At 40.8% G+C, this 25,138-nt stretch overlaps 1 protein-coding gene across 1 annotated transcript in view; it reads right to left on the reverse strand.

Annotated features, from left to right (window-relative positions):
- Positions 1-25,138, reverse strand: part of lin7a (lin-7 homolog A (C. elegans)) — a gene marked incomplete at its 5' end in the record, with an annotated part of 51,624 nt that overhangs the window by 6,192 nt on the left and 20,294 nt on the right. The window contains 2 exons of the mRNA XM_080754747.1: positions 7,959-8,030; positions 22,341-22,459. Of these exons, the coding sequence (XP_080610873.1) occupies positions 7,959-8,030; positions 22,341-22,459 (191 nt within the window). The remainder of the gene's footprint in view (positions 1-7,958; positions 8,031-22,340; positions 22,460-25,138) is intronic.

Below are 25,138 nucleotides of genomic sequence, written 5' to 3' on the forward strand. Positions count from 1 at the left end.
AGAGCAAAAGAAATAAAAAATTAATCCCACACAGTGCCATATGGCCAGATCCCTTCAAACACCAGGGACTCAGAGGCAGAATTACGCCATAAATGAAAGCTCAAAGTCGCAACCTCGTCATTTTTTCAGGAGTCCCGCAGTCCAGATTGTCTCTTGTCTCTATTAAGAGGGGGGTCCAGAAATGTGAGATTTAATTGATTTAATTAAGGGGCAATAAAGGGGAATTGAGCTGTTCTGACTGGCTGACAGACATATTTCACAATTTTTAATGTGGCTTCAGCTGCTTTATCTACTCTGATGGCAATGGCAATGGTTGTTATCGTTGCCATTAGGCTTACAATTATTCTGAAAAATACCAAAAAATGGCTTCTAAATCCTAATGGTTTTCTGAAAAGCGTGCTCAAACCTTTTAATGTCAAGGCCCCCTGGAATTACATGTATTTTTTTTAACACATTTTATCCCACGATTTTGAAACCCATTTTCACCCAGTGCCAATTGCCCATGTAATCCTGGGCTCTGCTCTCCCTCTGCCGCGCCTGGGGAGACAACGGACTGACCTCATGCTTCCTTCTATGCTTGAGGAGTACAAGTTGCTTCTTTTCACCTGACAGTGGGGATTTCCCCGGTTTGGACGTAACGAGTGGAAGGAACACGTTCCAACCAGTTCCTTTCCCCTCCATCAGGCGCCCCGGCTGCCCAGGGGGAGGCATTATAGAGACCAGGATTACTGTATGTTTTTGTGAGGGTATCTACCCTTGGAGACACGGGGAGAACATGCAAACTCCAGGCCCTATCGCCAACCACACCTAGGGTGTGGGAGCTGATGATGCGGAGGAGGGAACACGCCCACAGCGTCCCCCGGCGGGCATCGAACCCAGGACCTTCTAGCTGTGAGGCGACATCGCTAACCACTGCACTGAATATATATTCAAAGTTTTCTTTCTTAAAAAAATAGCAGATCTACAAGCTCATAGCGCGGCACTCGGTATGAGCTTGTACAGTATATCTGCTATTTTTGAATAGAGTATAACAAAATTATGGTTAAAGTGGTTATGTGACACAGATGCGTTCCCGGTCCCTGGGTTAAATTAAATCAATGATTAGTGTTCAGCTAGGGATGCAGCTACTCGAAGGTGTAGCTGCTAATAATCATGCATAACTAACACTAGCTTTAGTGGAGATACAGTATCTAGAGAGTTTCAGACAAGGCAGTCTAACGAAAACACTCCACACGCCATCTCACCCCATGCACCGCATCTAAATGAGTTTGTCCCCACAGGTGATCCAGCATAACATTTTCTCCATGCTAATTGCTGCCATACTCCCCCTTAAAATGCTTTGATAGGCAATTCTATGATGCAGATTATAGAAGCAGTATCTTATCTCCAAGTTTGTGCTGAGGGAATAGAACAAAACAGCTCATGCTTAACTTTTAATCCGTCGTACCAAGGTGTTGAGTGCTGATAATGGCAGATCTACAAGCTCACAATCAGCAGGAGTACACATAAAACACGCAGAGGAGAGACACTGAAGCAGGACTGACAAATAAAGCCTTTTATTCAGGTGCTAGTATGGAAAATAATGCTGTTATTTGTTCCAAAAGCTTTATACCCTGTACATATATATAAAATGTCACAATGCGACATAGCTCTGTTTACACAATGCTGTACCCCCTCCCAATGTATATATGTTCCCCATTTTCAACTGTTTTTATTTTATTTGTGACACTTGCTTTGGCAATGTAAACGTATGTTTTCTCATGCCAATAAAGCTCCTTTGAATTGAATTGAATTGAATTGACTGACGTTTCGATGCTACTGCAATTTCCTCAGAGTCATGCAGTAGCATCGAAACGTCAGTCATAAGTTTTTGTACTATAGCACCTAAATAAAAGGTTTTATTTGTCCGTGCTGCTCCAGTCTCTCTCTCCTCTGCAAACTTCTGTCCCCGCTCCTGTGATGCACCAGACTAACCGTTTATCCAAATTTAAAACACGTCAAATTGATGACACAAAAAGCCAAACGCGTGTTTCCATTGTGTCCAACTGTCCATTAAACATTCAACACTCCAACATCTGCACAGAACAACAGTGTAACAAAAATATATGAACGCGAAATAACAGTTTAAATTCATGATGACATAGAAGAGCCGGGGGGGCCTGGGACACATGGAGGATGTCACTCACAAGAAGTGAGCCGTTTACAACCCTGGGGGAAGGCTAGCTGGGGAACAAATATAGCAAAGACCAATTTGAATGTTTGTGGAGCCGTGATTTTAGGTCAGCTTCAAACTTTAATGGGGAAGTTAAAACGTTCAGGGCTGTTGTGTTAGAGCCTTCCACTGTGTTGCAGCTGGTGGGGGGGACGAGGTCAGAGTAGCGATGATCCCCTACTCTGAGGCACGTGCACACATAGACATCAAAGGGGGCTTGAAGTTGAGCCCCTGCCCTTTCATCCGTCTCCCCTCCAGACCACAAATGCAGTTTTTACTATTAAAGAAATGCAAATGCCCTCTTTCCATGCCATACCCTCTCCAGTATTGACTTGATGCTTAGTTCAGTGTGATATCAAGCACCGAAAATAGCCGACCTCCAAGCTCACAACGTGTTGTGCTGCAACGCGTTGTGAGCTTGGAGGTCTGCTATTTTCAATATTTTCACCAAAAGGCCCTTTTAGAAATTTCAGCCCCTGCCTCTCTAACATTCTCTGCACTTCCCTGCCCTCTCTGGTAATTTGACAAGTACTTGGGAACTGCTCCTTTGAGTATCTCAAAACCCAGATTGCAACCCTCTTCAGTGGATCAATCGGTGCCCTCATATTTGTTGCTTCCTTTTCGCTAAGTGGCCGTAGTTCTTCGCACAAGGCGACGACAGAGGCCCTGGACATGCGGAAATTCACCCTCCATTCATATGGTAAACACTTTATTCCACCTTGAGCCTAGTATTGACATTATGGTCGAGTTAGGTTCTCTGGCAGTACTTGTGTGTTGCCTGAACTTAGTTTTTGACTTTTTTCTTGTGCCTCAGATTCATTTCCAGTCGTTGTCACAGCCTGTCTGCCTCAATTTGCATCCCACCAGCCTGCCAACCTCTTTCTAGCCTGCCGCACTCTCCCTCGGCTCCCCACTCTACTGTTATTCTGGCTCTGTTGCTCATTGTCTTAAAGGACACTTTGTTTTTTTACAACAAGGGTTCATGTTTTAGATAGTAATTAGATAAAAGAAAAGATGAGTGTTAGCGATTTTGGCGATTCTTATTTGAGTGGGCAGGGGCATGCGTACAAGTGGCTAATTATGTCTTTTTAGACTCAAGAAATCGGCTACTTATTGTGTCTAAAAATACATAATTAGCCACTTGTGCGTTAAGAATCACTAACATCGGGGGCAAATGGGACAACACCAACTGGCAAGTGTTAGGGGAAATTAGTGGGAAGCTGTTTGTATAAATTATATGTCTATTTTTTGTTTTGTTTTGGTTTTTGACATAATTCCAGTCCCTCGCCGCAACAGACCAGAACGACTACTTTTTGGTCCTAAGTACCAAACCACAAGTTCAGTCTTGTCTTCACTTTAATTCATCCGTTTAGAAGAAAATAAAAAAGAACATTTTTAGTAAACCTGACAAAATCATAAAATAATTATGTTTTTCTTTCTGTAATGAATGAAAAGAGCCACCTCCACACAGACAAATGCAAGTGCACACACACACACACACACACACACACACACACACACACACACACACACACACACACACACACACACACACACACACACACACACACACACACACACACACACACACACACACACACACACACACACACACACACACACACACACACACACACACACACACACACACTCTTATTCACTTTTCTCCATGTCTTCTCTCCGTTTGTCTCTCTCCCCTTTCCTCATTGTCTTAAAGGACACTTTTTACAACAAGGGTTCATGTTTTAGATAGTAATTAGATAAAAGAAAAGATGAGTGTTAGCGATTTTGGCGATTCTTATTTGAGTGGGCAGGGGCATGCGTACAAGTGGCTAATTATGTCTTTTTAGACATAATTAAGCAGCCAATTTCTTTATTACTATTCACAATAACACTACTAGCCCCCATAAGTCATATCTGCCCTTGAAAGATCGTGGTGCATCTTGGGAATGGGAAGTCTAAGACATAACATAATAGCCACTTGAACGCAAGCAGTAAATGAAAAATATTTAACACTCAAGAAATTGGCTGCTTATTGTGTCTAAAAATACACAATTAGCCACTTGTGCGTTAAGAATCGCTAAAATCGGGGGCAAATGGGACAACAACAACTGGCAAGTGTTAGGGGAAATTAGTGGGAAGCTGTTTGTATAAATTATATCTATATTTTTTGTTTGGTTTTTGTTTTTGACATAATTCCAGTCTCTCGCCGCAACAGACCAGAACGACTACTTTTTGGTCCTAAGTACCAAACCACAAGTTCAGTCTTGTCTTCACTTTAATTCATCCGTTTAGAAGAAAATAAAAAAGAACATTTTTAGTAAACCTGACAAAATCATAAAATAATTATGTTTTTCTTTCTGCAATGAATGAAAAGAGCCACCTCCACACAGACATAAATGCAAGTGTACACACACACACACACACACACACACACACACACACACACACACACACACACACACACACACACACACACACACACACACACACACACACACACACACACACACACACACACACACACACACACACACACGATACCCATCTCTAACTTCCTTTAAAACCGTTCTGAAAAGCCACTTACAGGCAGCTGCCACTCGAAACTGGTAACAGTAGGGCGGCATAGCTCAGGGGTAGAGAAACCGTTATTAGAGCACAAAGGGTTCCCGAAGGGTTCCCAGTTCGAATCCGGGCTCCCCCTGAGTTAATGTCGAAAGGTCCTTGGGCAAGACTCTGAACCCCACATTGCTCCCGGTGAGCAGGTTGGTGCCTTGCATGGTTTCCTCCGCCACCGGTGTATTAATGTGTGCGTGAATGGGTGAATGTAATGCACAATCTCTGTAAAGCGATTTGGATAAAAGCGCTATATAAATGCACCATTTACCATTTAAAGTTAGCGTAACCTTACCCTCCCCCCCTGACCCTTCTATTGTAAATACCACTCATTTTGCATTGTTTTTTTACAACTGTTTTCCTGATGATATCTTCTGCATAGTACTGTGTTTGTCATTCATAATCTGTCTATCATTCAATGTTTTATCAGTAAAAAAAAAGGATCTCAATGTAAACAAGCTGCAGCTTTCCTGAGCTTATCCTTTTAGTTGACCGTGTACCAGTGAACTGTACTGTCATAAAACTGTACCCTTTCCTATGCAAGCTTCCAATAAATACTTCAATCAATCCACACACACACACACACACACACACACACACACACACACACACACACACACACACACACACACACACACACACACACACACACACACACACACACACACACACACACACACACACACACACACACACACACACTTTTCTCCATCTCTCTGATGTTCTGGAGGTGAGTGGGCACAGCAGGATGTGCCGAAGGGGTCTGAGTTGCACTCGTTTTCAAGTAACCTATCCTCCTCTTTCCTCTGTGCTCCTTGAAGAAGTGCTAACGATTATTTAGCTTAGTTTTGCTTTATTAATGTACAATATCGTCGTTGTCGGGTTAAAAACATGATTTAAAATAATGAAAACGGCCGATGTACAAGCACCGCGAGGTGTTGTGTGCTTGTAGATCGGCTATTATTCACTAGTCTTGTGCGACAGTCTTGTATGATGAAGCAGGGCTTTACGCACACATTTTGAAACTTGGGGATACAAGGTTTCTGCCCGACAGGGACTGTATTCACATGAGCAATGCTGTAATATGCAGCTATGATACTAAATTCTGTCAATGCACTGTTAATCAAACAGGCGTTACACTTTCACACTATGTTGAAGCTGAAATCACGCCATTCTGTCAGTCAGTTGTTCCGAGCTTGACAATGCTGGTCATGGATTACATGCTTGTTTTTGTTTTACAAACATCTAATTGCGACCGTAGGGAGCTACTTACTGTAGAAACCTCCACCGGCTGTCCGTGAGTCAGTGAGTCAGTCACACTTTTGCCCTGCTCATATCTCCACAACCGTTGCCCCCATCCATGCCACATTTTGCACACACACTCCTTGACTGCCAAACTACAACCTCCAAGGACCCCCGGAGCCCCAGGGGACCCCCAGATGTAAAAAATGACCAAATGTGCAAAAATGACCAAATGACCACCCCAACGGGGCTGCTCACGGGGAATTCCCGGGGACCACCGACTCCTGGTGCTCCAGAACGGATGCAAAAGTGGTGCCCAGTGGAGGACCCCCTGCCACTGCAGCGCACATAAAATGCCGTAACTCGGCCTAGGAGCGTCCGGGAGAGCCGGGGCCGGTACCTATTCGTCCGCCAAGGCAACGCGGAGACCCCACCCCTCATTTCTCACATGGCCCTATTCTAGCGCCACCTTCAGGCCGATTTTTAAAACACATTTTTGGACACTGCTCCTACAGTTTTTGCCCTAAAATCACGAATATCACTACACAGCATGTCTACACTCATGTCATCAACATGGATCAGGAAGTTTTTGGAAAAACACATTTTTGCCCTATTTGTGGAGATAAGCCACCTACGGTCGCTTATCTCCCGATTAGGGAGTCTTACTGGTACATACAGTATGATGTTATATTTTCACATCAAGTGCTGCAGTAAAACTGTGACTGTTAATTGAACCGTGCTAGTGTTAAAATGGACCTCGAGTTAATCATCACTCAGGATTTTGCTGTGTAGATCCTGGTCTTTAGAAAGAAAATGAAAAGAGAACCTTTGTTATGACTTTTTTGATTGTGAAGGAACAGACTATCATGGCGACTGTGGAACAAAATTCCAATTAATTGGAATTCCAAATGAGTTTTTTACGCTGTCAGACATTTTGTCTGGAAAATGAATGTCTTATTGTAACTATGCCAATATTTATAACAGTGCTGTGTACTGTGCGGTGCAAGGCCCATGTTAATTTATATTATGCATGACCATTGTATTCCCAGGAACTTAAGAAACCTTGTGCAGCATGAGAATACAGTCAATTCAAATTCATTATCCAGCTGTTACCTTCTCTCAGCCCCTGCATGTAAATTAGGTGATAATAATTTGGTCTATATTTTTTAAGTCTCAATAGCCTTTTAATTCTTCTTAATCCTCTGGGAGGAGTGATAAAAACCATAAAATGCACATAGTGTTAAAGGGGTATTTCACTTTAAAACACGTCTAGGCTCATTTTAATGTAAACTCAGGCTTTTGTAAGGTGGACACCAGGGGGCAGATTTTTGCAAAACACAGCAAAATTACTCCTACAGATTTTGTCCAAACATCATGTTAACACACATTATCTTTACAGCCATGCGATCAAGAAGAAACAAAGTGCCTCAAATCACGAATGCAGCGTCAGATTGCAGTGAAACTTTGCAAGCAAATTCCCGCTAGAAATGCCACTATTTGTCTTGTTTTCACTCCACCAGGAGGCCAATTGTTGCAAAACAAAATCTTTGATATTACGCCTACAGATTTTGTCCAAACATCGCACAGGAACAAAATGCCTCTAATCATGCACGAATCATAATCCATCTTGTCTGATTGGCCAAGAGTTTCCACCCAGAAAGGGTGGTCTGGGGGTATGATTAAATTATTGATTATTATAAGTATCTAAATATTAAATCAATAATCTTAAAAACTGTCCAGGATTCACACAAAAACAATGCACAATTTTACATATAATGTGTTAATGATTACATTTTTATCCAGTAGAGCAGATGTTATGAACTAATAACTTGACATTCATGAACCTTAATTGTGTCTTAATTGTGCAAGCAATTAAAATGTTTCTTACCTTAGCTGTGGCTCGTGCCTGGTACTCCGGACAGCCATTCACTGTAATGGTTTCATGCATATACTGGTATACCTAAAAGAGACAGGGATGTGTCACCAAAACATCAGTAGGGTTCAACATACTGCATTCTGCCTTTTAGATTTACTATACTATATTGTGTGCAAACTGCAAAGGTTCACATTTTAGCCTGAGGATGGCGTTAGAGGCAACACAAGTTATGGGGTCACTCAAATGGTTAGGCTTCAACCAATGCACACAGCAAGTGCACTCTACAAGTGCCATGGACAGACATATTCATCCTTCCATAAGTGTGATTCATACTCATCGACAAGCTTGTTGGCTATTTTTGGTGTGTAACACCCACACACAACTAAGTACCGGTATAACTCTGGCTTTAGAGTTACTTGCAGGGCTAAAAATGTGCCTCTGCCTCACATGTTAAACTTAAGTAAAAGTATCAATACTGCAATGTAGAAATATTCCTGTTTCTGTAGGTAAAAGTGTGCAATTCTAAATTTGCTTGAATAAAAGTAAAAAAAAAGTATTCGTATCAAAATGTACTTGAAGTACAAAAGTAGAAAGTACTCATTATGCAGAATGTGCCATTTCACAAGTTATCAAATGTATAAAAATCTTTGAAATCTTGAAAATAGCAGATCTACAAGCTCACAATGCGTCGCCTATTTTCAAATGGCCGAAATGTATATACTGTAGGGCTGAAGTGGTTAATGTATGTTTTTTTGCAAAATAATCTAAATCTACAAAGTAACAAGTAACTAAAGTTTTAAAATAAATGTAGTGGAGTAAAAGTATTATGTTTGGATCCGAGATGTAGTGGGTAGAAGTAAAAGTATTGGAAATTGGAAATACTCAAGTAAGAGCAGCCCTCGAGCCTAGCAGCACCTTGATTATTCAGCTGTTAGCAGTTAAGAATAGAGTCAGACTGCTCCAAAAGGCAGACCAAAACAAAGCATTTGACCTTCCAGTTAGAAAACGTGAGTTCCAGAGATATCCTTCAGTTGGCCTTGTAGAATGAATCAGACAAAACAGGGAGGGGAAGAGGAAGAGTTGGAGACATAACTCGGGCACACTAAATCATGGCTTATTTGGGTATTTCTTTAGCCCATCTTTCCGGTCCTCGTAGACGCAGCCCACCAGACAAACACACTGAACTCATGTCATCACCTATTGCCATCAGACATTCAACAACACACACATTATGCTTGATGATGTCATCAAGCATAATTATAACTTTTTTCTATAGCAGTATGCCTCATCCATTCATCACTGAAACCAAAATGTATTATACGGTTAGAGGAGGGTTTTAGTTTTTTAATATGATCATCCACATTAACCTTGGCTTCCATATTTTGGGTATACCATTATAGGCATAACATTTCAGCATCTTTCAACTTGTATTCTTTAATATTTTATTTAATATTATTTCCAAAACTTGCAAAAATAGCCAATCTACAAGCTTGCAGATTGGCTATTTTCACCCTTTCTTTCCCTGGAATCCCTACGTTCCCCGGGTTCTATGTTCCCAGGGTTCTTTGAACCATGAAGTACATAGGGCTTCAGTGTTAAAGAGATATCAGCTGTCTGCAAGGCCAGGCCTTGGCAGTGAGCTGGCGTAATTATTTTCCAGGGAATATATTTTCCGTGGATAATTTTGGGACACACCAGCATCAACTAGTTGGGAGCGTATATTGCATCCAAGAGCATGTGCTGCTCTGCTCTAAGGAGCAATCAAATATAAATCAGATTTAAATCAGACCGACTTTGAACTTTTAAATGACGTTTCATTTTAGATTACCAGGCGACTTCTGAAAATCTGATCTCCAACCATCAAGTGTGATTCTGTCTGTCTTCAAAGCAGAGAAATCCTACAAGATATCTTTAAATCATCAAAAGGATTGATGCAGTAGAGTAGGATATAACAATCTTTGATGTATGGAAATGTTTGCAGAAATTGGTAAGAAATTATCTTTGCTAAGCGTATATTTCAGATTTTATGAGGCTGATTAGTTAAGAGAGAACACTATTCGAGCACACACAAAAACACATATCACGAGCACGTTTTCCTGAGTTTCTTTAGGCCAAGCAGTTTTACAAAAGAGGATTTCTGCAAAGTCACCAGGGATCGCAGTAGCCAGGAATTGTGGGCCCCATGAAAACCTTCGATACTGAGCCCCTTAACCACTTTCACACTGGCGTCCCTTGGGCATGTCATTAGGTGAAATGTTTGAAAACAAACAATATCAAACAAAAACAAAAAAAAAATCACACCCAATGTGAAGTGAGCGGTGGTCGTGCTTGCATAACGTCTTCAATTGGTAATTGGTGATGTAATACAGGCTACACACACACACACAGACACACACACACACACACACACACACACACACACACACACTGCTATGGCAAAACGCTGAGGAAAAAGACTAGGATATAGGTCTAGGATGTAATTGGTGATGTAATATGGCTACACACACACACACATATTGCTATGGCAAAACGCTGAGGAAAACACATTGCTATGGCAAAACGCTGAGGAAAAGTGGCTACAGACACACGCACAGCCACTCTATGGAGCGGTTTACCACCGCTCAACAACACAGAGTCCACTATTCAAAAATAACAGATCTACAAGCTCACAATGCATTACGATATGACTCACAACGTTGGCAATTTTCTTCTATTCTGTGGGTTTACAATTTTACTCTGATGAACTCCATGAACCCCTTTTCACTGCTCTATAACAGCCTTGATATCAACCATGATAAACGAGATGAGCTTGTTGTTCTCTTCTGAAAGGAGCCCAGCCATTCAGGGATAACTCATCCATAACCAGGGACAATCAGCTATGGTCTTTTGGATGCAAGTCCTTTCATGTTGTTTGTGACTGCTCTGGAGATGTGCACTTTGGTCTAAAAGGCATGTCCTGGAGGCATCTCTATTCAGTACCTCAGCTCCCTTCTGCTCGTCCATGAATCTTCTCTATATACAACACCTTCTTTTTCTCTCTTTTGCGAGTGCCCTCGGCTCTCGCCCTCTGTGTTTGTCGCCCGCAGATGAGGCCTTAAATTAACCTACACCACAGAGCTAGCTATGCCTGATGGGAAGCCATCATGCAGAGCCTGGGAGGATTCTGGGCTGAAAAAAGACTGATGGAGGAGAGAGCTGCCTAGAGCAGTGGTTCTCAACCTTTTCAGGCCGCGACCCCCAAAATAATCATATTTTAACTGGCGACCCCCCCCCCCCTGACGTGCACTAAGAGTTGAGGCATTACATTTTGTATAACACGGTTCTATTGTGAAAATAGCCGATCTACATGCTCACAGCGCCTTGCGTTGCGAGGCGTTGTGAGCATGTAGATCAGCTATTTTCACAATTTCTGCCTCTAATATTTGAAAATTTGGCCAATGTTAAATTTGTCATTTTAAAGGTATTAAAACGTCCTTAAATTGTCACTTTAGAAACGTGCAGATACCCTCTATACACTTAAACTTTATTTTGGTTTGTTTACTGTTGAGTGAGAAAACAATGTTGCACATTAAGTTAATCATCTGACACCCCAGAAAAATGTGGGGACCCCCCCGACCCGCAGGCTGAGAACCAGTGGCCTAGAGGACTGCTAACGTGACAACGTTGTGCATAACCATGGTTCTCTGCATTTTCTATTTCTACTGAGAGAGCGAAAGAGAGAGAGAGAGAGAGGAGGTAGGGAGGGTGATGATAAAGTGGGAATGAAAGAGTACATTTACGGAATGTCTGCGTTATTCTGATATGACAGTGAGGAATGACAGAGGGCTGAGAAAGAGAGATGATGTGAATAGAACGAGGACACTGTCGTTTTGAGGTTGATGCATCAATCAGTTGAGTCACCGCGTTGTTTCCCTGGTATCTGTTTGACGTGTTTTGTTCAGGGCTGTTGTTTGAACCAATTGATCAGAAAAAGAAAAATATGCACATCTCTTAAATAAGGTGCTGGGTGAAAAATAACAGAATTGAAAAAACCCTGCTCGAAATGTTTTCAATAGAATTCAGTCATTTGGAGCAGAGTGTGCAGGTTTCTTTTCAATTCTGTTGTTTGAACCAAGCACTGTATTTAATAAGGTTTGCTAATGCCTTAATCACAGAGCACTTCACTCTGTGATTTCACCAGGACACAAACGGAGATTGTTGCACCTACACGTTTTCTCTTTTCATATTTTGCCAATTTGGTCATTTAGCCAATTCCCAATTTTCTCCACAAACGTGTAAATCATTTCCAATCAAGTTGGTAGGTATTGTATACTGTAAGTACAGTAATGTAATATGCATGCATTCTAATGGTTATGCTTGTATTTTGTATTTGTTATATGCAGGGACTGATCATGGGTGGTGGTGTCATATCCAATTAAGAGAAGAGAGATTACCTTGGTGAGTTGTTTCCCATGCAGGCACATTACTCAGATCCTCTTAACACAACCATAATTAGGATTTCTTAGCAACCAAGGACAACGCCATCAGAATCATATCAATAACCCTCCAAACCCACCAAGTTTGCTGGGATGTGGGTGGACCGTGGTAGGGTGGCACGGATCACAGACCTTTTTACAGGTAGAGCACAGTACACAAGACAGTACTGGGATGTTGATCTTATGTGTTAGTGAGCAACGTACACTGTACAGTAGGTGCTCCCCAGGGTGCTGTGCTGCCACCCTTCCTGGTCACCTAGACGGTGATATGATATATTACACAATATATATTACACAGCCACTGTCAGTTCAGTAGATTTACAAATCTCTGTGCTGATGTGAAAGACCGCTGCTATACCATCAACATGTGGAACGCCCTTCCACAAGCCCCAAAGGAGAGCAAATCCCTAGCCTCCTTCAAAATTGGTATGAAAAGTCACCTTCAGGCGGCTGCTACCTGTGACTTGTAAATAGACTAAGCCCCCATGCTCCCCCCACCCTTTTTTTCTGCCTTTGTATTTGATGTTATGCTTTTGAAACTGATATTATCCTAGATAAAGTACTATGTTCTATCCGTCTGTCTTTCAATGTTATATGAGATACTAGTGTGGTTCCTGTGGAAATAAGCTTCGGCTTTCTAGGATCTCCTTTTAGTTGACCTTGTACCAGTGATTTGTACTGTCATGAAACTGTACTTTTTTCTATTGCAAACTTCTAATAAATTCTTCAATCAATCAATCAACCGAAGGCAATGTTAAGTTGTTAGACCCGTTGTTGATGTTTCATCACAAGTTTTAAACTTTTGCAACTTTTAAAACCAAATTAGCTGCAAATCCCAACTCTGTCCTTTTCAGCAGGTTCCTTCCTCTCCCATTTGCAATGCTGATATACGGTGACAGCTCATTCAAGACGACGCACAGGGATCCTCCTCATGTCATTGATAAACACGACGGGGGAACAGACAACCAGCTCATCAAACTCCACTTCTTCTTCATTTGGCCTCCGCACACTACACTGCTGTACCGGCACTTTCCCCGCCATCCATTTTTCATATTGACAGCCGGCTCACCAACCATAACGAACTTGATTCATGTTGAGTAAATTATATTGACAGAGCTGCGGAGCTGCCTGGTCTGATCGGCATCAGATTATTATTATTATAATCTTCTTTTTTATTTATTTTTGTTCTGTACATGATTAGGTGGGCCACACCACCTTATTCTTGCACCGGCTCACCAGAGCGTGAAATGAGATTGCCAAATACATAGGCTATACAGTAAGTGAAGGGGGAAGACTACAGTACAGGTCATTGCATTAATCAAATGCCATGCATGTGATACTAAGCAGGTTTTGGCGTGCGACTCAACGAGTGCTTATCATTTCTCTAATAACTTCTCAGAACACTTCATGGAAGCAGTGGTGGAAAAAATCGATAGGCTACTGCAATGTAGAAATACTCTGTTACAAGAAAATGTCTGGAATTCAAAATGTGCTTGAGTAAAAGTACAAGTATTGGTATCAAAATTGGCACCAAAAGTAAAAGTACAAAATGTTTTAAAATAGCCTAGGTGTAAAATATGGCTAAAGCATGGGCTAAAGTGGTTAATGTGTGTTTTGTAATATTATAATTTAGATCTGCAAAGTAACTAGTATCTAAAGTTTTCAAATACTTGTAGTGGAGTACAAGTATAATATTTGGATCCGAGATGTAGTGGAGTAGAAGTAATGGAAATTGGAAATACTCAAGTAAAGTACAAATATCTCAAAATTGTACTTAAGTACAGTACTTAAGTAAATGTACTTAGTTACTTTCCACCACTGCATGGAAATGGCCGATGTACTACAGAGTATCATGAAGGGTCAGATCAGATTTGAATATAATTATGTCACAAATGGGTAAGGGGGAGGCTCAGTGGTGGAGGGGGTGTTGTTGTAATTATGGCTTACTCTTGAAGTAGGAAGCTGAAGCACGTTTCTTTGATTGTTGTTGTTCTTTGCAATTCTCTGGCCAGCTATTTGCAAGGAATGAATATGCGGTAACCATAATGTGGTAAAAGCGTGATTGGAACTACTACTACACCTCAGTACACAGTCACACACGCACGTACTGTAGGGCATTCACGAATAGTGATTTTTAGTATTCGAATTATTCAACCTCAAAGTATTCGAATAGTCAAACTGTCAAATATTAAGTAAGCAAGAGGCGAACATTGTGAAAATAGCCGATCTACATGCTCACAACGCCTCGCGTTGTAGTCTGGGATCACTTCACTTTTCGGGCTTGTAACCGGTCTGGAGCGGAAACCACAAAACGTCATGTTGTAGTACTCAAAGGACTACAATTTGGCCAGAACTATTCACCGGAAACAGTTTTAACCCAAAATAATTCCCCTGCGCTCAAGGACATACTTTTAGGGCCTACCTAATAAAGTCCTTGATGCGGAGTAGTTTTGCTTTTGAAAAATGTGTTTGGTATATGCATCTTTTAGTCCAACTCGTAGCGACTGGAAAGACTACACTAGGCTACTCGAGCATTTTAATAGTGATTGGGGAAACAAAAGGAGGGAACCAAATCAAAGCGACGCCGCTTCTTCTAGTGGTTTCCGCGCTTTAGGTGGAAACCAAACGGCCTGTTATGAACAAACACCAGGCTTTCTCTCTGAAAGCCTGGTGGGCGAGGTTACTCGCGTTGTGAGCATGTAGATCTGCTATTTTCACAATATTTATCTGCGGAACCGAGTCACATTAAATGTAATACCTAGATTCCAAGTGCTTGTCAGGGTGGGGGTCCCCAGTTCAAATATGTTTATTTTGGGGGTCATGGCCTAAAAAAGGTTTGAGAACCCCTGGTATAGAGCATTAACAAATTCATCCACCAGGGGCATTGACAACTCATTCTTGTGACTTCCTATCTAGCCAAGCTTTATAAACTATATCTTTTTTTAAAGAGAAAACAATACAAAATTTAAAATAAGCGAATATTCGACTTCGGTGAAAAACTTTGAATAGTGACTTTGATATTCAAATATTCTAATATTTGGTGAATGCCGTATCAGAATACTGTATCAGTATGCATGCATGCATGCAGAGCACACACACAAACATAATGTATTACAATACACAGATAATGTAATTGCTATATTATTGCTCTATTTTCTCCCGTTGAAATTCCATTTCTCTGGAAGGCTGTTTTTTTCAATAACGCTGATATGAGTTCAGCATGGGAGGACGCAGCTGTTCCGCAGTGCATTATAACATGCCGTGGTACTTAGCCCTGGTGATTGTCGCCGTGATAACTGTAATCTCTGCAGCAACAACAGCTCCCTCCAACCGGCCCTTTAGCTGCCTGGGCGAGCAGCATTACCCGAGGCAGAGGTCACTGAATCACAACAGAGCAGATCAGCTCACACAGGCCTGTAATCGACCGCGAGTCTGACTCAACAACAACACACCAATACGCTTTACAGATCATCTACGACAGTTTCCCTGTGGTGTTTGCAGTTGGAGTGGTTTTGTGATTTCATCTCCTGTGAAAAGCCACCCCCACAGTTGAGACCTTTTCAGAGGTTCTTCTTCAGTGCCGGTTGCTCTTAAGTTATACAATGAGACACACAGCGGTCACTTGGCAAGAACAACTGTAACCTAACTTAACTGGAATAATACTGACTCCAACCTCTAATGACATTCCTAGAGAGGGGTTCTTGTGCTGCTTTTGCTGAGAGCACATGTCACTTCTCATGCTTTATGCACTGACCAATGGACACTTTTGTTTGGCTCAGCACTATTAAGTAGTATTTAAGTATCATTACTTGTGTTATGATGAGATAACGGTGAGACACTTGGGTCAGTGACGTGACGCCCCAAAAAACATGTTTTTAAAAAAACTTTAAATAGCAGGCATAAAAATTATTTACTTTTGTTCTACTCACTCTCAACTTTATGGAAACACATTTTGTTTTTAGATATTTTATTGGAATCAGACTTTATTGAGCAGTTTGTTGTACTTGTGCCTAAAACCGTCATCTGGTGTGACATGACAATAATTGTTCATAAAATGAAAATGGAGTACACCTTTCTTAAGTTACTCACTTTATCAAAGTCCTTTATCATAACTAACCTGTGATCCACTATAGTTTCGTGAAAATTAATTGAATCTGTATATTTTTTTCATAATCAACACTCTGTGTGAGGCCCATGTTGTCGATCTTTCAACATATTTTAATTTTATTCTGACAAAAACTTTCTTTAAAATTACACAAATATTTGTGACTCTTCCTGATACTATTTTCTATGTAAACCATACACATTTTTTCGGTTTCATCATTAATAAAGGTATGATTTCTCACTATTTGGAATGTCACACCAGATGACTTAGTGTCACACCAGATGACCATATCTTCATGTGTCAAAGCAAACTGTGTTTTAACCTACCTATTAGTGAGTACTGAACTTTACTGATTGATTAAACAATTACCCAGGAAAAACAGCAACAGTAAAATTGCTTTAACATTAAATAACATGGCCTTAATATTTCTGAACAGGATAGTATTGTTGGGCCTTAACATAGGATAACAAAGAATTGTAGTAGTAGATGGATGATGAGGATGTGCACAGGAATGCTACGCACACCTAAGTCTTCTGCCGGCCCACGGCAGAAGGATCTTAAAGAGACAATAAGGTGCATAGCCACACTGGGAGCCAAGGCAACATTTTATTAACACCAATTATTGGAAACAACTCAGCATTCAGGTGTATTACTTTTTTCCGAAGTCTCCTGAACTTGAACACAGCATTTTGAGTTGAACAAATTTATTTACGAATCATGTCGTTACACCACATCTGGCAAAGAAGTAGTCGCCAGCACTCAAGGAAATCCTTTTCACATAGTTTATTTACCTCTTTTGGACAGAGCAACGGACGCGTTTCGACCTATGTGGTCTTCCTCAGCGTTGTATGACAAAACAACAGGAAGTGACAATATATGGGTTGTGTTACAATCAAATGGAATTCAGAACAGCTGCCACCTGTAATGAGCTGACAATTAAGTGATCTTATTTCTTTAAGGTACCAAGAAAAGACAAATAACATGTGAAAGTCTCTTTCTCTACTAGTTACACCACATCTCCACTAGCTAAAGAGTGCTGGGTTGTGCAACTCCGAAAATAGCTGATCTACAAGCTCTCGCAGCACAATGCGTTGAGAGCTTGTAGATCAGCTATTTTCGCTATGTTTGTCTCGGGTCCTACCTTACCTCATTGTCCAGTCCAGTGAGTGAAAGTACAAAAGTATTAGATTAGATTAGAATAGACATTTAGACTGCATTGTACATCAGCCAGTCACATTTGGTGAGGGTATAGACATTTAGACTGTATTGTACATCAGCCAGTCACATTTGGTGAGGGTAGCAAACCGTTTGCCCTGTTGCGGTTCTGCTATGCCACAGACAACTTCCTGCTCTTTGTAGAAAATGCAGTCTCGCCCCTTTGGCCAGACAAAACCATTTTTCATTTTTCCAAGTTGATTCATGCAGTTTATCTCTAGCCCCTCCTTATTAATGGTAACAATCTGCCCCACATATGGCTTTCCCTCATATTTGATTATGACAAACTGTCCTTGTGTGTATTCATCTGAGGAGGTGTCTGAATCCTCAGCTTGGGCCTCTCCAATAGATGCACTTGTGTCCAGCACCTGAGTAGAAGACCTTCAGGAGGAGACATTTAAATGTAATTTATTTGTCAGGTAGATTGTTTTTAGTAGTAAAATGTAATTACTAGCAAGTCCTCAAGTTTGCCAAGTATGTTATACTCACTGAAAAGTGTTACCACAATATAAGGTTTAGGTTTCTGTGAAGGGGTTTCTGCTCTGTCTGATGAATTTGCTGTATCACCGAATGAAGCTAAATTAAATTATGTAAAAATGTTTAAAACGTTGTTTTAAACATGTTAAAATGTTTTAAATGGACAAAAGAAACATGGGACTTGTTATTTATTGTTATGTCTGTAGGAAAATACAGTATATATCATCTGGTGTGACAATCAAGTCATCTGGCGTGACAAGCAGATATGTCACACCAGATGACGAAGTGTCACACCAGATGACGTTTTCTGCATTTAGGACTACCTTGAGGCTACCAGGTACACATTAGCATGCTAACAACATGCTAGCTATAACAAAACAACCTAGATTTACATGTAATTATGACCAAAGTTTCAAATAACTTTTGCTTTATTAATGAAAAAGGTGTCACACCAGATGACATCCAGAAGTGCCACACTTGTCAAAGTTTCAACAAGATGGCATTTCATGAAAATGTTAAAATCATAACTCACCTCAGACACCTGTCTTGCAGTTGTGCTGGGAGTGCTGAATAGCCTTACAGAAGAAGGACCTCTCTAGCCCAGTAGGTGTCCAAATTATTGCCTGTTTAATTTTTCCAAACTAGTGTCACACCAGATGATTTTGGTTTGGGGGACAAAATCTTTTTGATCAGAAATGACTGAAAACATTATGCTTGGACTTTGAAAAGATATAGGCTCACAAATAGACATTTTTTTTGCCTAAATTCATTTTTAAATGAATTTTAGCAATTCTTTTTCTTAGTTTTATTCAAGTTCCCACTTTGAGAAACAAGGTCGGGACAGTCACACCAGATGACATTTACCATGTTTGGTTGAAGATTCTGAAGAAATGAGGAATGAAATGTTTTAATCTTGAGTAAGTTCACATAAAGCTTAATGTCCTGCACAATATTCAGAAGGTTTTTGACAAATATATTTTTTATTTATACATGTTTGACACCGAGGACAGCGAAAACGCTACGTCACGTCACCCACAGCATTGACTGTTCAGGACACTATATTTTTTGGTTTCGTTTTTTAACTACGTTCATGACTGCTCTTTATTGTTGATGCTTATTTTTTGCTTTGTGTTTTCGCTGTACACAACAGTACTTTTTATTTTCATGCTTCCTTGTAACTTTGTAACCTTAACTGCTGTGCCGCCTCTGGGCGACTACTTTTCCCTCTTGGGGATAATAAAGGTATCTATCTATCAGTGTGATTACACTCCAGTGGCAGCGACTGGCACAAGGATCAGTGATGCACTCAGTACCAGCTTCTTGCCATCAGTGCCAGGCTGTACCAGGTCACTACTCCAAACCGCAGTGAGGCCACTTATGAACTGTACTCTCGTCTGATAGAGAAAGAGTCTTTTCTTTCTTTTATGATGCAGCATGGTGTCATGTTTTCACATGTGATTAAATAGTTTTTTCATGTACTGTGCTTTTTGGAGCATATATACTGTAAAATAATCTGTAGTTTGTATTTGTGTACTCGATACTTTTAGAAAGGTAAACATTTACCCGTAGCACATAAAAATTGGTCAAGTGACATAATATCTACTTCCTGTCACTGCTATTATATCAGTTGTTGTTCTCCAGTAAGACTGCAGTAAACATGTCTCTAGTTGCTACCATATAGTATTTATATAATAGAGAGCGGATAGCCCTGCCCCCAGCTGTTCATTTCAATGCAAGTGCTCAGTGGCGTTTTGAAGCATGCGGAAGTAGCTAATCCAGGTGCATTGTGGGGGAAATTGGCACATATTTATGTGCCAAAATGTGTTACATCGAGACGTAATTACGTCACAAACGTCACTCGACGTCCATTGAACCCATTGTGTAGACCCCATAGCGGCGCGCTCTTATGCATGTAGTTCCCCCCCGCCTGCTGTTCCAGCTTTGGCCAGTAGGGAGGCTGCTTCAATATTCTGGGGGCTTGGTTGCTACTGCAGACAGTGTTGGGGAAATTCCCGTCACTGTATGCTGGTGAAAAAGCAATTAATCCACAATTGCTCATATTGCAAAACAACCAACGCTACAGCAAAACAAACCAAATGAACAAACAGTTCAACCATAATGTGTAGCTCAGAACCTTTCCCCCAGATACTGATGACTGCAGTTACTCATCGTGATTGTGTGTTTTGACACCGGCATAATTATATGGAACTCAACTCATTTCACACAGAACATGCATTATGTCATCTAACAAGGCTTTCAGGGTTGTTGTTTTGTTTTAGTTAAACGCATGTCCTTACTTTAACAAATGGGCTATGAGGACACTGGACCGACAGTGGCGTTACAGAATAAACCCGTTTCATTAAACCTGGAACGCATTTGTGTCACTTTAAGATTTTAACCGCTTTACCCAGTATTTTATGCTTTAACTATTGAAAAATATATATATATATTTTTTAAACTCATCTATCATCAGTGGTTCTCAAACCTTTTCATGTCAAGGACCTCCACAATTATAGATATTTGACCGTGGACCCCCATCTCAAAAATATGTTGTTCCGGGAACCCCCAGTAGCAATGATTTCAGTTACAAAGGTTTGCTTTGAAAATTATATATCCAAAGATTTGCACACATTTTGCCTTTTCAAAGATCGCAGATCTACAAGCTCACAATGCGGTACTCGGTGCCGCGCTGTGAGCTTGTGTATCTGTTATTTTTCAATAGCTAAAGTGTAAAAAAATGAATGGGTTAAATCATGTCTCACAGGACAATCGGAATTAAATCCTGTCTTACAGGACAAGGACGATCAGAGTGTCCTTTGTTTGAACTACTGATAGATAGACTACATCTGCACACATAACGTAGACGTAGCCCTCACAATTTCTGTCTGACATTTTACACAGCCTATTTCAATTCTAATTGATCTGGGGTAGCTTACAGTACATGTCAGCTGTGCAGTGTGACCTTTGCACCGTTTCTTTGTTGGTGTATTGACTTGGCTTGACTTGTTGGCTGTAAATATCTTCCCGTCGAGGTACAATAAAACCTTGAATTTGTACTCTAAAGCCGCTTTCCGGTGGATACAAAAATCCATAACCCGCCATTACCCAGTAACGTCTGGCTTTAGTGGGAAAGGTTACAATCAGCATTCATTCTGGGTAAAACAGAACTTGGCAGAAGTCACGGATATGACTAGCTCCAATCAGCAGTGATGGAAATATGAGATGCTGTGAGGTTGTAGATGAGCTATTTTCAGATAAGATATTTAGTGTAGGGGGAAAAAAGGAGAGGGCCTACTATAGACCCCTAGGGGACTATAGTAGGTTAAGGTAAGTATACAGGCTTCGAGTTGTTAAAAACGGTACAGTACAAGCCAATTTTGGTGGGATAACGGCATAGCTCACCGATGACTGGCGCTCAGTACATCCCTCCCCCACACCATTAGGGATGGAGCTCGTTAATTTGTATTGATAATGAGCACCTTATCGATCCTGCTTATTGAGCCGGGCTTTATAGGCCAATTGTTTTGACTGTGAGTTTGTGACTGACCATCATCTATGAATATGACAATTGACAAAAGTAACATATCGTCGTTGTCGGGTGGAAACCTTGTATGTCCAAAACCATTCGTTTTCATCATTTTTTTTTTTTTTACTAAACTAGTGAAAACAGCCGATCTACAAGCACACAACGCCTCGCACCTGTGTGCTTGTAGAGTAGATCTGCTGTTTTCACTACTTTTGTGCGACAACCTTGTCTGATGAAGCAGGGCTTTACTTTGCGAAAAAACATACACATTTGAAACTTGGAGATACAAGGTTTCTGCCCGACAGCGACAATATATTATAATTAAATATCATTAAAACAATCATTCATTAGTGTGCGATAAGTATTAAATGGCTTTATATCATGAAGAGTAATGTAATCATTTCTTGATCGCCTTGTGTCTTGATTGTTTAAACATGACGTCATGTCATCAATAACAAGCTTGATAAGCCCAAAGCTTATTGATACCGGGTACTCGATAATGTTTTTATCGAGTTTGTAGCGGGCCCTTGTTTCGAGTTCCATCCCTAATTATGACTGTACGGCAGTGTTTGTAACCCATCTGGCAGGCGACTCACCTCTCTGATTGCTGTGCAGAACTCACTCTGAAGCACCTTCTTCAGGGATTGCAGCTTGTGGCCAGGTACATCGCCTGACTCCTGTAGCTTCTCCAGCAGCTCAATAGCCCGGGCAATATCTAAGAGACAGGGGGAAAGAAATGAAGCTGCATGTGTGCGTGCGTGTGTGCGTGCGTGCGTGTGTGCGTGACTGTGTGTGTGTTAGGGATGGGACGATAATCGTTATTGCGATAAAAAACACATTAATCGCATCGTGGAGATTTAAATTTATCGTGAAATTATCCTCCGTCGTGCACTGGGATCAATTCACCTTTTATTTGCCTAGCTGCATATCAGCATTATCCGGTAACATTTAAAGCCTTTATAATGGGTAAAACGGACCTGGAAACAACGTACTTGATACAGTCTTTTTTTCCCACTCTCTACCAAATCTCTTTGCCAAAAAATAGCAAATTTTGGCAAATGTTCCGACCCAGGATAATGGATGTTGGGGATATTTTGATTACTGTGATAATATTATCACACGATTAGTGTGACCAAAGAAATTGCGATTTATGATATTATCATAAATCGCAATTTCTTTGGTCACACTAATCGTGACATGACATTTTCATATGGTCCCAATCCTAGTGTGTGTGTGTGTGTGTGTGTGTGTGTGTGTGTGTGTGTGTGTGTGTGTGTGTGTGTGTGTGTGTGTGTGTGTGTGACTGTGTGTGCGTGCCACATAGCAATTTGGTACCCAGCCAGTTAAGAGCCACACTGTTTAATGCATTCTCCTGCACAAGCAATTTAATCCATCTCTCAAATTGTCAACAGCTGTAATGAAGGGATTATAGCGCAAATTCAAGACATGATTGCCAAAGAAACAGCTCAAAGCGTATAAATAAATGTCAAAAGCAACAGGTTTAAATAAATGAATAAATGATATGTTCAAAGATGTGGCAGCAAACACCTAATATTGTTATTCTACACAAGACGACAAGAGCCATGATGTTGTGTATATCCTAAAGATTGGCTGCCCATTTTATATCTATATGTACTGTATAGGCTACATTAGTACATTTGAGTAGGCCTACTTCAACCGCCTCCGCTATAGTCCTGTTATCTCTGTCCTCTTTCCATTGTATGTTTTCGCACAACACATCTCTTATTCCTGACAAACATCCCCACAACTTCCCTCACATGTCACATGTTTGCTTTGTCCACGTTTAATTGTTATTTGCCTTTTTGGGCCGTATGTATTTAATTTGTCAGTACCAATCACCCCGGGCGGAAAGGCGTTCCCTTCTGGTGTGGTTGGTAGTAGAGTTAGCCAATGGCTAATAGTAATTAAACATTTGCCACTATCTCTTTGCAGTCAATCGTGGTAAGGTCCGTATTCCATTAATCAGGCCCCCCAGTCCTGTTAATATTCCCATAATTTTCGTGTCATCTACATCCCAAAGAAAACATAATTAACCAAGTTATCGACATCGTCTAAACAACAGTTCCACATAACCAAAAGAAAACAGACGATCTTCTTCCTGATACGTCACAAACCTATCCTTATAACTTATATTATGTGTGTGTGTGTGTGTGTGTGTGTGTGTGTGTGTGTGTGTGTGTGTGTGTGTGAATTGACAATTGATTATTGAATTGAACTGAGTGTGTGTGTGTGTGTGTGTGTGTGTGTGTGTGTGTGTGTGTGTGTGTGTGTGTGTGTGTGTGTGTGTGTGTGTGTGTGTGTGTGTGTGTGTGTGTGTGTGTCTTGCTTATTGCCCCGTGACAACTGCACATCTGCTCAATGACCATATGTGTGGAGCAGCGGACTCACTTTGCACGTGTGTTGGAGAGATGGATACCATAGATAGATATACAGTACACTGTATAGGCCTACTTTATTAATCCCAAAGGACATTTGTTCTGTTCAACAGCTCCAGAGATAGAGAGAGGAATAAGGAGACGTTTGGCTGATATCATATCCCTCTGCAATAACTTTTCAAAGAATGTGAACTAATGTTCTTAAAGAAGAATCTGAAAATGTCAATGACAGTTGATAAAACTTCATTTAATAGACTATGTTAAACGTTTCATTATTCTACATTCTCATTTGTTATTTATAATCATTATTCAAATAAACGTTACTGATAATAATAGAATACACCACATCATCACACTCATGTCACCATGACTCAGCCATAACCATATACTAAGGAGTTCCCAATGTTGCAACGCGCAGATATGGAGTGTGTTGTCAATGTGGGGCATCGGAGGGGGTTTTATTTGAGGAACAATAGTATATATATCCTAGATTATAGGCTATAATGTGATGGCTGAGGCGACTAGTAATCATACATAACTAGCATACATGACTAAGCTAATTAGGATCTGTCTGAAATAATCAGTTTGGGCCATAGGTGTCAACTTCTGAAGTTTATTTTTGGCAGCTTTAGGACATGTACATTGGCAGGTGGTACAGGCAGGGACTGCAGATGGCAGGCCTCTCTAAGAGCAAGAGTTTCTGCTTTAGCCTAATTGGAAGCCTGTCTGTATGGAAGAGACGTGTGTTTCATGTATACATAAGATACATGTGTTGTGTACATGTGTATGTATTGTCCACTCTTTTTTTGAGCGGTGGTCACACCGTCTCCATAGCGTGGCCGTGTGTGTAGGTATGTATGTTTGTTTGTTTGTATGTATGTATGTATGTATGTATGTGGGTGGGTGGGTCTGTATGTAGCCTCAAGCCTGTGGTGTAGTACCTTTTCTGACCACACATGTTAAGGGAGGGGCGCTGTTGTTCAGGCCAGGCCAGAACA

This window comes from Nannobrachium achirus (assembly GCF_963921795.1).
Source record: "Nannobrachium achirus genome assembly, chromosome: 23".
In the NCBI taxonomy this organism is placed as follows: domain Eukaryota; kingdom Metazoa; phylum Chordata; class Actinopteri; order Myctophiformes; family Myctophidae; genus Nannobrachium; species Nannobrachium achirus.